This window comes from Cyrtonyx montezumae, unplaced genomic scaffold (assembly GCF_038088225.1).
Source record: "Cyrtonyx montezumae isolate F1298 unplaced genomic scaffold, pur_monq_1.0 scaffold_19, whole genome shotgun sequence".
Taxonomy (NCBI): Eukaryota; Metazoa; Chordata; class Aves; order Galliformes; family Odontophoridae; genus Cyrtonyx; species Cyrtonyx montezumae.
In genome coordinates, this window is record NW_027071925.1 from 9,185,982 (window position 1) to 9,202,205 (window position 16,224).

Sequence of the window (16,224 nt, forward strand, 5' to 3'; positions counted from 1 at the left end):
TCAGTGGAGCCAGGAGGAGGACTTTAAACAGCAAGAAAGGCAGCAGAGCTCTGTGCCACAGCCACAGCTCGGGCTGCTCCTGGGGCTGAGGTCAGAGCTGCGGGCAGGGCACAGCTCCAGGCTGCGCTGTGAGTGATGGCTGTGCGAACGGAGAGGGGATGGAAAAGCAGAAACCTGCTCACATCTCCTTAGCAGGCTTCCAAGAGAGCTCCTGCAGGGACACAGCCCTTACTCACCATCACGCCTTACTCTTGTCATCGCTTTTCGGCACTTCCCGAGTCTGTGAACAACCCAGGGAAGAAGCACAGGGAGAGCAAACCTGAAACTGCAAACCTAAAACTGCACTCTGAGCACCTTGAGAAGCCATTGAGAACAGCAGCCACCACCACGCAGGCAGACTGCCACAGTGCTGTCACAGGCCCAGCATCCCCTGCCCCATGCTTTGGTGGCTCCCTTTGTTTCATACATATATAAAAGAATAAGTGTTGTTACTGATGTGCATGGACTAGAATACATCTTTAACGTGCTGCCCAAGAGAGCTCCTCTGCACTTAGCACAGCCCAGGCTGGGCAGGGGGTCCACAGTGGGCTCAGTGGGCAGGAAACATGGCACAGCCAGGAGCGACGGGGCAGCAAACAGGGAAAGCGGTGTCTGCTCAGAAGAGGCAGCCAAGCCCTGCTTCTCCTCAGCTGTAAGCAAAGCATTTCAAGTGTTTAACTTGGGAAGAAAGTGCTTTAAGAGGGCCGTCCCCGTTACAGAGAGCACAGCACAAACAGACACTGCATCAAACAGAGCTGAGGCGCAGAGATACAGCAGAGCCACACTGCTCTGACACGGCACGGATGGAGCACGGCCCTGTCAAGCAGGAACACAGAAGTGCAGCCCCAGAGATGAGTCTGGTGACCTTCGGGTGCTCCTTACAAACGCACACTCCCCAAACTCTCTCCTCCACAATGACAGAAGGTAACCAAGTGATGCATCACACGTGTTCCCCTTCTCCCCATAACCCACAGCTGAAACCACGTTTTGCTGAGTTTTGATAACAGTGCTCCTCTCATCTGCAGCAAGTCTCCCTGTAATTACAGAGATGTGTTGCAGACATCACACCCTCTACAATTAGTCCTAATTGCATTACATTGTCACAAAGAAGTCATTTATTCTCCACGAGCTTGTGAGATGGCTCTGGACAGTTTAACAGAGCTGAACAGCTCTCAGCAGCACAGCACCTCCTGGGCCAGCATCACAAGGAAGGGCTCCTGCACTGCAGCCCGGCAGCTCCCGGGGGTTCTCAAGGAGGAAGATGAAATGTCACCTTTTTCATTTTCATTTTTTCTTTCTTTTTGGAAGCAAACCTCTCCTGAGCCACCTGTAGTCAGCAGGGCTTTCTGCAGGAGCTCTGCCCACCACGGGGAAGCAATGCAGAAGTGGGTCTGGTGTTTTGCCTCATCCTATTTCCAGGATCTTCAGGGCTGGATGAGATTTAGGGCAGGCTCTGAGAGGCAAAGTGCTGCCTGAGGCCTCGATGTGAGGCCACAGTAAGGACACTGCTCTCTTTATGGGGTTTCTATCACTGAGGACTGGAGCATCACTCACGTGCACGCTCTCTTCTACAGCTCAGCTCTGGACTGCCCCCCATGACTTCCCTGGGCTGGGATCTGACTCCCTCAGTCCTATCCTTAACGCATCATTTCCCATTCTCACCACTGTTCCCAGCACTTGGCACAGTGGGGGCGGCTCCCAGGACAGCAGCGCTGCTGGGCAGGAGGATGGGGGATGTGGGGGGAGGTGGGGGCAGAGCAGTGGGACCGCAGCCTTCAGCCCTTCGATCCCCTTCACCTGAACTGCTCCTGATGGGACCGGTCCGTGCACACAAAGCGAGGGCCGATCATTTAATGGGCGGGAGGGCAGAAAAAAAATAAGAAGAAACTGAAATCTCATGGCCTCTGCAGCACCCCACAGCAGTGAGTTCCCAGGGAGGCACTGGGAGACCGGGTACCCCTGTACTGGTGGCACTGGGCCACGCTGCAGTGCCTCCAGCTCCCAGCAAGGCACTGCTGGGCCACAAACAGACTCCTGCTGACATCCCCCTATGGGATAAAGGAACAGGATGTAGGAAAATCCAGCCAATTTGATCTGCAGCTCTACCAAAAGGGGAAAGTGCCCATTTCTCCAAGGTAACTCCAGGCTCTCAGAGGAGGGAGGGATGGTGAGCAGTTCCAGAGCCAAAGCAGCTCAGCGCCCTGGCCGTGGGCCAGGCACTTTTCATGTGCATTCCCAGCCCCGGCCAGGAGGTTCTCGGCTGCTGGAGGAGCCCTAACTCAAACCAGGTGTCTCAGGAAGGAGAACGCTCCAGCAGGCGAACTCGGTCACTCTCCCTCCAAAACAACACAGAGGGCAATCACGCACATCTCACTGAAATAACCTCCCTGGAAGGCAGCTCCGTGCTTCAAACGAAACGCCGGCCTCCCTCGGGCGGACCGCACAGGACCCAAACCACAAGCACGGGACACGAGCGGCCCCTCCAACCAAGGGACCGTAGGGTTCTGGGATGGGTGACAGCGGTGGCCCCAAACCCAGCGGGAGCCCCTGGCACTCACCCCCGCGGCTCACCCCACTCACCCCGCGATGACGATGAAGAAGTCCAGGCGGTTCCACGTGTCCCCCAGGTAACACTTCTTCCCGAAGATCCCCAGCGCGATCATCTTGACTATCATCTCCACGGCGAAGAAGGCGAAGATGAAATCATCGAAGCTCTGCGAGAGAAACGGAGCGGGGATGAGGGGTGGGCAGCACGCCGTGCACAGCGGCTGCAGTGCTGAGCTCAGCACAGCCCGGTACCTGCAGGATGCGGCAGCGCGGCGAGTCGCACGCGATGTCCTCGCAGGGGTGGAACATGCCCAGCGTCACGCAGTTGAGCAGGATCACCAGCATGCTCACACGCTCGAACCAGCTGCGTGGGAGCGGTCAAGGAAGCGTGGCACCGGGCACCCCAACCCTTCAGCCCCACCCTACGGCCCTGGTTTTGTCCCCCGGGTGATGGACAGGGAGCAGTGGCACACCAAGAACTGCCCCTCGACGGGCAGCACGAGCACAGGGTGCCACGTCTGCCATAAGACGACTCTCAAAGCTACGCACACCTTCCCCTCCCCGCTGCGTTTCCTTACCCCTGGTGCCCGGCCCTCCCTTTGGATGCTGGTGTGCAGCAGCTGCAGCGCACACGGAGCGGTGAGTGCTGAACCAGCTCCTGCTCCTCACCTTCCCAGCACGGCGCTGCCGCAGCCACGCTCCCCTGCTCTGCTCTTTGGGATCCCCAGTGCCAACTGATGGTTTCTTTTCCCCACGGTGACAGCGGTGGCTGCTGCAAAGGCACAGACGCTATCAAATTGGGGATGCGTGGCAGGAGCGCTCGCTGCTGATATGATGGATTAAAAAATTAAATTAAAAGAACGATAGAAACTTTTAGGGGAGAAAAAAAAATAAAAAAATAAAAAAAACCTCCACGCCATTAATTTCCTCTCTTGACATTTTACAGAAAAGCACTTTAACAACATTACAATTTTCTATTAACTATGTCACAGCTTATCCCAGGGGCGTTCCCCTGAAGTCAGCCACTGAACTGCTCATTCCCAGCCCAAATTAAGGCTGTCAGAGCCGTTAACCTAAAAGGCGAGGGGCCGGGGGGGCCGGCAGCACCCAGCCCCGCACTCAGAGCGCGGCTGGGCCGAGCACATCGCTGCTGTCCCGGACACATCGACCCCCACTGCTGCACAGCAAGAGCGTCCCAGCGAGGGCAGGCAGACGCAGAACCCCAAAGCCCGGAGCCAGCGCAGCGTGCCAGCAGGGCAGCCGGGCACGGCAGAGCCCACGGGGCCAGCGGGGAGCCCGGGCAGCGCCGACGGGCAGAGGGAGCTCCTGCGGGGAGCACGGCTCTCCTCGCACGGCCGCCGTAGGGCGGCTGCCCAGGGCCCGACCCACATCCCCCGCTGTGCCACGTGCTCCCGGGGCCACCCAAAACAAGCTGGCCCCAAACGAGCATCCCCCGGCACAGTACCTGCGGGCCGCGACGGGGCAGTATTTGCTGATGGTATTTGTTTCTCCCAGCGTTATTGCACTTCTCAGCACATCTCTCCCTCCGGCATTTTGGCCCAATACGACACTTTCCCCGGATTTAACGCCCCCAGGATGGGGCGGGCGGGGCAGTGCAGGGTGCTGTGGCTCCGCTCAGGCACCGGAAGGTTGGGGGTTATTTGGGATTTTTTTTTTTTGCCTTTTTTTTTTTTCCAGCTGAATGAAACGTTAAAGCTCTTTCTTCTGCTAATGGGATTTCCAGAGCTGCACAAAGTGCTGATGGCTCCGGCTTTGTACCGCCGTCGTCTGAGCCCAGGGGCCAACAAAGGCAGGCCTCAATTAGCAGGAGGTGCAGCGCTGAGTGCTGCGCTGTGGGCTGGGAGCCCTGCACCGACAGCACCGCGCGATGGCCCCGGGCCACCACCCCACGGCCCTGGGACCCTCATCCCCTCCTCGGAAACAGCCCACGTCCCGTACACGGCACGCAGTCACTGCAACCCCTGCATGCCATGAGATGTCCGAGCTCCCACCCCATCACCATCACACCTAGAGCTTTACCTGGAGCAGTGGCACCCTATTCCCTCCACTGTGACACATCCACGTTTGCCATCGCTTCCCTCTTACAATTTAAAGCACAAAAAGCACATGAGAACATAAATCCCCAGAGGTCGATTTCTCACTGGAACAGAAACTCCACCCCCCAACAAACCCCTCGAGCCCCACGCTACACCTTCACACACACACACAGCTGAGCACAGCCCTCGGTAATGAAGAGGCAAGAGCCTGGGATTCAATTAGCCAGAGCTCCACAGCTTAATGTAATCAACAGAGGAAGATATTGCATTAGTTTGCTGTGATTCAGTCGCAGAATTTGGGATTAAATTGTGCAGTGATGAATTAAAGGGCCGCGGCTGGAGGGCAGCTCAGGGACAGCACTGGGCATCACCCCCGTGCTCTGCACGGCCCTTTGGGGCACAGGCAGACGGACAGATGTGCAGGAGGCACGGATGAGGCCTGGAAAATTTCGTGGAAGCGCAATGTGAGAATTGGGTTGAAAGGTGACAGCCTTCCCCTGCAGTGTCACCAATCCCAGCAGCTGAGTGACACCGGGATAAGCTGCAGACGTTAATGAGAGCGGAGTCTGAGGTTTCATTCACATCATCAGCTCCAGAAATAGAGCCTTTGACAGGAGCATAATGGGACTTCCAGGGCCCGGCCTTCGGGGGAGAGGCAGCACTAAGATCCTAAAACATTAATTTGGGCCGTTCGCAAGGAACGCTCAGAAGTGCTCACAGAATTAATCTGCTTTGTGGGTAGAAATAGGAACCCATTCCCTGTGCCAGCTCTGAGGGCCCCAGCAGGAGAAGGGCTGAGCACCGCAGCTGTGGGGCAGCCGTGGGGCAGCCGTGGGGCCCTGGGTCACTGGGCCCCACAGCCCTGTGCTGGTGCTTGGACGAGGTGACCTCAGTGGTCTCTTCCAACCTCAGTGGTCAATGATTCCCACCCTACATCCCACATCTCATGGGACTTTGGATCATGCTTTGAGCACCATTCCACCCCTAAAAGCTGCACGGTGCCCTCAGACGCCAGCAGTGCCCTGCAGAGCACAGCACCTCCTCCACCCCTCTGTGGGACAGCAGGATGGCTTTTCATAGGGGAAAACAGGAATTTCTGGGAAGAATCACCTCAATCACCCTTTCATTCCCCCCCAGCCATGCAGCTCACACTGGGAGTGGGGCTGGGGACAGGAAGGACACTGGGGGAGGTAGGACACTGCTGTTCGAGGGGACAGAGCCTGATGGAAAAGATATTTCTTCCAGAAATAAATAAATAAACCCCGACAAAGCTCCAATTTCCTCGCTGTTTCAGAATTGTTTCTCCGTCACCTTTTAGATTTGTACGTCAAGCTCTTCCCCAGTAACCAAAAGGGTTTAAAATCCTACTGCTTACAGAGGAAAAAAGCGAAGATAAAAGGGCGCAGCAAGCTGAGTGCCTTGCGTAATCCCAAACTTCAGGAGATGGAGCTTTTAAGCACAGCCCTACATCTCCCTACCATGAGCTGCCAGGCGGGGGGGGGGGGGGGGCACAGCTCCAGGGCTGGCACTGTGGGGGGGGAGGGGAGAAAGGGGGGGTTGTTCCATTAGAAAACCAGCTAATAGAATCAAATCTCCATCCAGAGCCCCGCAGTGTGAATTCACCCCTGCTCCTCCTCCTCACCCCATGGGAAAGCTGAGCAGAAACACCCAGCCTTGCTCCCCCTCCATTCCCATCGCTGTTTTTGCACCTTCTGGTGACAGCATGGCACAGGTGGCCCCCCCCACGGGTGGGAATGCGTGGGCAGGAGCTGTGCCACCCCATCCCATCCCTCTGGGAAGCCCCAAGGACTGGGGCAGCGGCCACACTTACAGCTCGCTCAGCGTGCCCTGGTGTGCCACGATATTCTTAAGGCTTCTCCCACCAGCCCTCAAGAAGCGCAGAGTGGAAGAGCGGATACACACAACCCCCATATCAATATGCAGATCTGAATGCAACGTCCCTTGGAAACGCCCTTAATGCCCCTGAGAAATGCAGGGTGGCCCAGGAAAGATCCCCAGCACAAAGCCCCACCGGTGCCCAGCCATCACCACGAGCCCACGAACCACAGCCGTCCCCACAGCTGCGCTCCCCAGCGACGCACTGGGGTGCGTGGATACTCGGGGTACACCGTCCCTGATCCAGGTTGCTGCATTACCCAAGACAAAACTGTTATGCAATGCTCCCTAAGCAAGTCGCGGTGAAACCTTCACAACATCCTACACCGACACATCGTTGGGATATGTCACATATTTGTCTTATTTTGTTCCTTCTTTGTCCTTTTTTTAGTCTCCTACTTTTTCCCCCTTGGAAGTACGCTGGTTCCCATGGAAACAATGATGTTATGGGTATGGACAGAGCTCCGGTGACGTCCACAGGTTGGGTATAAAGGCGGATTTATGTAACGCTGAGCAATAACAGAGCAGTGGAGGCTCTGTGCACTCTGTGCACTGTGGCACAGTGCTCTCGTGCCGAGGACTCCGCTCGGTCGGACGGGCCCAGCACAAAGAGGAGAGGAACGAGAGGAGATCCCGAAGGCAGGGGGTCATGGGCTGGGATGGACGCAGCAATCCACGCGGCAGGAAGGCGGTGCAGCACAGCAGTGCAGGGCTGTGGCTGCCCACTGCACGTCAGACCCACGGGCACATTCAGTGCTGGGACCTCCAGAGGGGTGAGCAGCTCTGGGGTATTTCTGAGCAAACGCATTCGTTTTCACCGCTCCGTGGCTCAGCCTCCACCACCAGCACCCACTGCTCAGCCCAACAGCACCCTCCAGACCTGGCCAGGCCAAGGCTCTGTGCACCTATGGGCGCTGGAGCTCAGAGTTTGGTCTCACAGGGAGAGGCACAGCTTGGGAATCAGCAGAGGAGGAACTGGGGAGGGATGCAGCGGTGCAGTGGCATTCAGCTCCTGCAGACCTGGAAGCATTCGGCTGCGGCCACATCTGCTCAGTGCTCCCTCCCCTTTCCCACCCTGATATTTTAATCACAGAAGGGTATGAGCTCAAAACCCCCAAGGAAACCCTGCCAAGCTCTACAAAAAGCTCAGAGGACAAATCCAAGGACAAACTCAGCACCGTTTTAACCCTATGGGCTGAGATAGGGCGGACATCGTAGGAACCAGGCAGCTAAAGCAGAGCTGGGGACAAAGACCCCGTGTCCCTCCCCTTCCCCCGTGCTGCCACCAGTGCCATGCCCCGGGGGGAACCATTCCGGGACCCTCCTCCCTCTGTTGCCACAACAGTGGCAATAACCACAGTGACAGCATCCCCAGGGCACCGAGGACTGAGTCCTTCCCAATTAGCTGTTTGCCTTAATTGGGGCTGGGTATGGCTTTCTGTAGGAGTGTGAAGGAATACAGCTCTGGGGCGACTTCAAGGTGCCCACAGAGCTTCGGCCACTTTCTCTGACCCAGCTTCAAATAAATTAAAAAAAAAAGAGACGTTTATGAAGTCTGCATAAGATGAGGAGCTTCCAAGTGAACCGCTTCGATGTTCGCTTGGAAATGGAGCCAACATTTCCCTTCTAAAAAAAAATATCAACAGAAAATACAATATTTCATTGCAGGTTAAGTACTTAATTAGACAGAGACCATCTTGCACGCTTCAGATTTTCAAGTCTAAGACGAAAAACAAATAACATTTCCAGCACATACAAGGCAGAGCTCCCACAGCACCGCCACGGTGCTGCCCTGGATCCCCAGCAGCACCAGCAATCACAGAGATGCAGAACCACGCGGTGTCAGGGATCGTGCATTTCCAGCACCACTGCAGCTCCTCTGCTCCCGCACGCACAGCTGCAGCCCCAGCGCTGGCTGCGGAGGAGGGGAAGCAGCGGGGAGGAGTGGGGCAGGGGCACTCAGCACCGTCACCCCAGCGGCACACGGCTATGGCACAGAGCAGCTCCAGGCACCCGCAGAGCACTACGAACACGGCGGGATTCAGTTCTGAGATGTTTTCCTCTTTTCTTTCAGGGGGATGAGAGCACCTCGTCCTACTCCGGGATATGAGCACACACACAGCTCGTTGCACAGAGCCCCAGCACCCGACGCAGGCACACGGCCCATCCCCCCCGGACACGGCGCGGGGCGGGGGCACAGCTCGGGTGGGTTCTGCTCGGGAGGGAAGCTCGCTTTAAAAACGCACGTGGAACAAAATATCTCCAGGAAATAAGAAGCTCGGCTTCTCTTCCATGAGCAACGTATCACGAGCTGCCCTGAAACGGCTGCAGCCCGCAGCTCGTGCCCTGACCGCCCGGCCCCGCTCCTTCCCGCACTTCTCACCTCCGCCCTCTGCTCAGGACCGGGCAGGAAAGCTTTGCCCGCACTCCGTGGGGCAGCAGCTCGGGGCCGAGCACTCGCCATCCGTTCGCACCTCGTAAAATTCTCGTTGCTTTCGCCTGGAATGAGTGCAGTGACCGCACGGCCGCTGATTAAAAACGACACGATTTCCGCAGCGCGGACGGCGCTGCTCGGGGGTCTCCCCCGAGGAGAACACCACATTTTGCTTTTGTCAATGGCCAATAATTTCGTATCGATTACTAATGACATTTCACAGGTTGGGGTGTGATGCGAGGACCGCGTCCTCCTCCGGGTGCGGTGCCGGCGGGGGCTGCTGAGCCAGCGGACCCGCGCACCGCGCTCAGCTGCGCGCAACGCGGCCGCTCCGGAGCGCGTTCCTCCCTCTGGAGCCCAAAGGGATCAGACCGCCCCGGGTCCCCCCCCCCGAGAGCTGACCGGGCTCTGCTGGAGCCAGGCTGCTCGCCCAGGTGCTGAGCTACGGGCTTCGGCCGGCTAAAATTAGCCAGAAAGCCGGCCCCGTCCCGCTCCCCCAGCCCGTGCCGCAGCTTCTAAAAGCAGCGAGCAGAAGAAAAATTATTCCTCTCCGACCCTTCCAAGAGCACTCGGAGATCTCGGGCTGACAGAGCGATTCGGTGCAGACGTCTTCATTATTCTTCCCCTCCACGGAGCGGTGTTAAATTTTTCTCCATATAAAGTCATTTTCTAAATTAGGTGAAGATGGTGAGTTTTGTGCTGGGCACATGTGGATATTTTTATAAAATGTTTAAAACTTCCCGTCTGACTTTTCCTGCCCTTGAAGGACGATGCACCAAATTAAACCTTCCCGTGACCCCATTTCGTGCCACGTTTGAGTACTCCGGAGTGAGACGTGGCCATGGAGCACCACCAGCACTTCACTTCACTGGGGTGGAAACAGCAGCGTTTGGTGCTTGGGGTGCTTGGGGTGGGGGGAGACTGGGACAGCCCCCACAAGGGTCACACATGGGATCCCAGTGGGATTCCAGGTCCCGTTACTGCTCCCGTGGGCCAGCAGCGGGTGTGGGGTGGCAGCCCCTCCCGTGGGTCCCAAACCCACAGGGCAGCTCCGGCCGCTGCCTGGGAAAGGGCGAGCGCGGTCACATGCTGGGGACAGACGGGGTCACAGGGCCAGGCAGGCTGCAGCCTGCACTTAACCCTTGGAGTGCCCTCCTGAGGGCGGTGATCCTCCAGGCGTGGGGTCATAGCACTGCAGAGAGCGGGCGTGGAGCTGCCGCAGGTGGCAGAGGTGTCCCCTGCTGCGTGGGGAGCTGCTGGCACCTGCCTGCATGGATTGAGGGGGATGCAGTGCTGTCAGGGGAGCAGAGCCCGGCTGGGACGTGGAGTGGGGATAACGACGGCACAGCAGAACACCAATACAGCTTTCTATCCCCAAAACAACTCTCTGCCCTGAGATTTTTGTTATTTTTAACATTGCTGCAGCATATCCACCTGGTAGGACGCCTGCCTGCAAGCTGCAGGCTCGTGCTCCGGCCCAGGGCAACTTCATTGCACAGCTCTGAGAGACACCCAGCAGCTGGAGGGCAGACAGAGGAAGGACTGCCCTGCAATCATCCCATGGGTGAGGAGGCCACGGCCCCGTCTCCAGCACTGGGGAAGCAGGGGGTCTTCTGCCTGGGGGACCACTCCAAAAACAGCCCAGCGCTCTGGGGTAGGTGTGCTGCTGGGACCCCTCCATCAGCTCTGCTCCCTGCCCTGTCCCTGCCTCCTGTGGGACCCAGCAGGTGGCTCTGCCCCACAGCACCCTGTGCCTTCCTCGGGTGTTCAGTGGTGAGCCCCCACCCAAGGCTTGGCACGTGGCATCCTCTCACAGCCCCCATCCCACAGCGGGGACTGAAGCACCCATAGGAAGGGTGTGCACCTCCTGGCTCGTATGGCACTGCATCCTCAGATCTGTACTCTGGAGTCTCACTTCTGCTCCAAGGAGGCTCACAAACAAACAAATCATCCCAAGCACTGCAAAATTCAAAGCCAGACCCAGGGGAAAGGCACAAGGGTGGGAGCCCGTGGGCATTTCCCATCCCCCCAGGGCACTGTGGGCACACAGGGACGGGGTCCTCCCCCTCTGATTCCCATGGGAGCCAAGAAAATTGGGGATCAGCCACAGAAAGCTCTGAACTGAGCTCTGCAGCTGCTCACAGCCAAACCCAGCTCTCAGAGCCCTCGGGGGGTCAGGAACCCGCAGCGTGAGCTACGTGTCCGCATCAAAGGCGCTCACCATCAGAGCCCTCCGAACCACGCACACCAACAGATGGTTTGCACACAGACAGAGCTAACCAAAACTCAGCAATGGGGGGAAGGAACGAATCCTCTGTGCTGGAAGAAGGATGCGGGCAGCTCGAGGAAGGAACGCAGTGATGCTGGTCAAGGCAGTACGTTCACTCCATTATTCACGAGGAATTATTCCTCTACAGGGGGAGAAGGAAAGCAGAGCTGAGTGCTCGGAGCAGAGCAGGAGGCATTGAGCGATGCCTTGCTGGGATGGGCAGGGACGGTGGGTGCTGGGGGTCGGAAGGGACCCAACACCTCATCCCTGCTGCTCACTGAAACACAACCAAACCCTTTGCCCCAGTGGCACCCGCTCCGTGCAGCCCCGGGAGGGGGCTGCCAGCAAACCCAGCCAGCAGCCCTGGCACTGACGGGCACGGCTACGGGCAGAGGCCAGATGAGATTAAAAACAGATCAGCACTGAGCGGGCTGCAGGATTTGAGGGGCAACTTTGCCAAATCAATAAATAAGTAAACAAAGTCATTCAGAAGGCACCTCCCGGGAGGAAGCCGCCACCCAAAGGTGCGGGAGCCTCCAGCACACCCCGAGCACACGGGGCTGCACTCCCGGCCCCGTGCGAGCACAGTGCAGTGCTGCTTTCCCTTCTCAGGGCCGTCACTCCCAGGGAGCACTTCCTCCGCCGTGACGTGACCGCGCTCCCCCGAGGGCTCGGTTGCCCTGGGAGCCATTCTCAGGGCCATAAAACCGCAGCTGGGCCGGGGGTGGCTCGGGGATGGGAGCAGTGAGGACGCAGAGCTCATCCCAGTGGCACGGGATGAGCGGAGCACTGTTTGGCCGTTCCTACAACACAGCTTGTGCAGAATGCGAACCCGTTCCCTGGGGTTATTATTAGAAGCAAGATATTTAAATCAGAAAGTGAAGCAGTGGCTGCGGGATGTGCCAGCACTGAACTCAGACCCATCCCATCCCATCCCCACAGGCTCCATGCAGGTTTGGGGGGCCCTGGGGAGCAGAAGAGCCGCTCTGCTGGCAAACCCCACCCGGGGAAATAGCGGGTGCTGTGGAACAGCAGCTGCCAAGATAAAGCTATAGAGATACATAAATATTTTATAAAGAATACAGAAGAGGGGGAGCGACAGGAAGGTCACAAGCAGTGGGACTGAAGGACGACAGCTGCCAGTCCCCATGTCACATCAGTGTTCGGGGACGATGCGCTCCCCTGTGACACCCACACTGTAGATGGGGACACTGTGCAACACCCTGGGACCCCACGCCTCGCAGAGCACTGACAGATCCCTGCAGACCCCAGAAGCAGTGGGGAGGCAGAGCGGGGCTGGCAGCCCCCTGGCTGGGGGTCCCCATCACATGCTTCCCCCTCCCCACGGGGACACAGGGCTCAGGGGATGCATGCAGGCATCAGGAGATGCTTCCAGCACTGCTCCCCCTTCCAGCCCCACATTTCACCCCCAGGAAGGCCAAAACCTCTCAGGTCTCCCAGCAGCTGTGCCCAGCCCATGCTGACATTATCCGATAACAAGAAGGGTTTGGGCAGAAGGGACCCTCCAGCTGTGGGGTCCCAGCATCATGCAGATGCAGAGACCCATCTGCCTGCCACGCTCCTGCCCCCCACTCTCCCTGCTGGTCCCTCCCATTGCTCCTCATATCTCTCCGATGTAAATACTTTGGCTCTTTCCTCCTCCCAGCAGTGACCCACGCACTATCAGCAGCGCTGGGGCAGCTCCAGCCCCACGCCGCGGGGACACTGCACACAAGTCCTCGCCAGGAGGCGATGGGCAGCAGGGAGAGCATCAGTGCTCAGAGAAGAGGATGTGCCCACACAGCCCCAGCACTGCTGCCGACAGCACTGCAATGCTCCTGGCCATTCTCTAAGCAAAGTACCCCCATAGTGGGACGCAGCCCTGGGGCGGGGGCTGGCTCCTGCACCCCAGCTGCACTGGGGCCGTGGGAGGTGGGAAGGAGGCAGCGAATGCGCCGACCCCGGCCAGAAATAACCTCCCAGCCCCGCAGGTTTTGTCACCTGTCCCCACCTTCCTCCAGCACAGCCGGCAACGTCCTGGATTCCTAACCTGGAAAGCAGCTTGGCGGGGGCAGAGCTCTGCTCTTCGGGATGGTGTGAGGTGAGCTGCAGGCAGCCCAGGGCAGGGATCATTTCTGCAATGTACCCAGCAACACCAGCAAATACTGCACCAGCTCAGTGCAAAAAGCACGTGTAATGATGTTCTCCCCTCTTCCCCACTCGGCATTCAGCGCTGGCTGAGGCTGCAGGTGCTGGGGATGGTGCACCCAGGGGCACTGCTCCAGGGCAGAGGGTGCAGCTGAGAACTGAGCCCTTCCCAGGGGACTCATTGCTAACGCGATAATCTCTTCTGCCCACATGCATCCACTTGGAATTGCAACAGAGGAAAAGCACAGAGTGTTGGCTGCCAGCACCGGGCCCTGGCAGTCAGCTCACAAAGTCCAGCAGGGGGATGCCCACTCCCCCGAGGTCTGGGAGATGGAACAGCCCTTTGGAGGTGCAAAACCAAAACCTCAGCCGACAGCACTGCCCCAGAGCAGCCCCCACTGGCCCTGGGTGGGCTGTGAGCACAGCGGGGCGGCTCCACGCTCCGAACCCTCAGTGGAGATGGATGAGTTCAGTCACGCAGCCCTATTGATTCAGGAGCATTAATTGGTCTTCTCTGCTCAAACAACTACCTCAATTAGAGCCACTTTTGCTTTTTTCCTCTTTTATTTTCCCCTGGATCTTTACCCTTGGCTCTGTTTGTTTAAATACCAGAATACCTCCACCAGCCTTGGGGAGAGGCAGCGCTAACTGTACATTCGTATCCGATTTATAGCAAAGCTCTTCACAGCCTTAATGAGCATTCCTCTAATGAAAAGGGGGAAAAAAAGGACACTATGGCAGGAGAGTTTGGAAGCTGATTTCTCACACCAGAGATGGGGAGATCTGGGGTATTTGGGCTTTGGAAGCTCAAGGCAGTCCAGGAAGAGCAAAGCTGCCCCACACTGCAGGTTGGCTCTCCACCACGGACAGCCAATGCCAGCCACAGATGAGCCACATGTAAAGGACCAACGTGCCAGCTCCAGCCTGCACCCGGGAGGGGTGGAAGGCAGCAGCAGCTCTGTGCCACCCAGAGCAAGTTGTCCAGAGGTCTCCAACATTCAAAGGATGCAAAAAACGCACAGAAAAATCCAATTCTTTTAATTGCCGAGGCCGCCAGCAATCCCCACAGCACAGATGTACATGGACAAAGTGTTCTGGGGTCAGACAGTCCCCCACAGACAGCACATGAGCCCAGGTCCTCCACAGAGCCAGTGACACCGAGGCACTGCCCCCTACCCAAGGCCCCCAGCCCCATGGGCAGCACCAGCCAGGTGGGGAAAACATGGAAGAGAAATGCTTACCCTACAAATTCACCCCCAGAAAACCGTGACTCGCTCAGTTTACATCCTTCACAAACAAAAACTGCTGACCTGCTCGCGGCATCCACGTTCATTTGCAGCAGTTTACAGAAAGCAGTGACCCCCAAGCACTGGGGCAGTGCGGTTGCAATGACAGAACTGCATCAGTGGGCAAAAGAGCACTGAGCACGTCGGCAGGAAACCCTGCAGCACTGCAAATGGAGTTCCTACAGCCCCCAACCTGTTAGCACAGCATTTTGGGAGCAGACACATTTGAAACCACCCGGTGCCCACACTGCACCCAGCACAACGTGCCTTGACGTCCACCTTGATGGGGCCCCACCCCACACAGGGACCACCAGCCCTGCGGACCTCCAAGCCCATCAGATTGTCAATTCAGTTCAGCTCCCCAAAGCCCGTGGCTGCTGTGGCAAACCGTCAGGCACCTCCCCCAGCCCCGGTGCAGCCGTGTGCCCGGGAGCTCCTCACCACCCCAATTCCTGCTCGCGGCCCCGCAGCCCCTGGCAGGGTCACCTCGGGATAAACCTAGAGCAGAGATTTAATGCAGCGATGCTAAAAACCCACCCGGCCCGTTTCCATGGGTACGGGAGGCACATGTTGCTATGTGATGTTCGGTCCGTCGCCATGGCGATGGCGGGGATGTCACCATGCAGGGCTGATTAGTTGCCATGGCTCTTAAAAGGCGTTCATCCTCTGGGGACCGCCAAGGACCACCAGCTTCCCAATTCTCTCTCAGATGCCACCGAGGTCCGCAGGACCACGAGGTCACCGTGATGAGCAGATCCGAGCTGAGCTGGAGGCACACGGCCACGCACTGCTCAGCGCATCCCGCAGTCCTCCTTGAGCAAAGCATCCCAGCAGCGGGGATCTGTGCATCACACCACGATGGGACAGGGCAGTGACACCCTCAGCAGCCCCATAAGGGACCCTCAGCCCCACAGCAGTGGGGTCAGGCTGTTCACTGCTGGGGACCTTGTTCCTGGCCACAGACCACGATGCCTGACCCCGCTGATCCCAAACCACTTCCCAGCAGCTGCTGAGGTTTCTATGCGGCCCGTGAGCCCCCATGGAAAATACTTCTATGCTTTATTAAATAAATTAAAGGTATTATTTTCTCGTCATCTCAGTAGGCTTTCCAGAAAGGATATAATTTTTTTATTTAACTCCATTGGACAAAAAAAAAATCCCCACAGCCAAAAACCTGTAGAAAGGTATATTATCCTGTAGAGGAAAATCAGATTCCTCCTACACAATACTATAGCGCAACTGAAATATAATATATAGGAATATAACACATCATTATGTGGCATAGTATCTTTCTAGAAAGACCTACAGGATAAAATTACCCCCAGAACCTGTGAGGTTTCCATCTAGTCCAGCTGGCTTCCTTCCTACTGCATCCTGCACGACTTTTCCTGAAAGGCTGAGGTTGTAATCACATCTCCAGGCACTGCCACCGCCTGACAACGCCTCCAAATGCCTCCGGGCACAGCAAAGCCCAGTGGGGAACCCCACTGCTGCCGTGGGATGGATGGACGGAGCCAGAGGTGGATGTGACACCCCAGCCCTGCACTC

At 57.5% G+C, this 16,224-nt stretch overlaps 1 protein-coding gene across 1 annotated transcript in view; it reads right to left on the minus strand.

Annotated features, from left to right (window-relative positions):
* CACNA1G (calcium voltage-gated channel subunit alpha1 G) overlaps positions 1 to 16,224 on the minus strand; it is a 100,476-nt gene that overhangs the window by 75,674 nt on the left and 8,578 nt on the right. The window contains exons 2-3 of the mRNA XM_065735509.1: positions 2,839 to 2,950; positions 2,620 to 2,753 (exon numbers count right to left, since the gene is read on the minus strand). Coding sequence (XP_065591581.1) covers positions 2,620 to 2,753; positions 2,839 to 2,950 — 246 coding nt within the window. The remainder of the gene's footprint in view (positions 1 to 2,619; positions 2,754 to 2,838; positions 2,951 to 16,224) is intronic.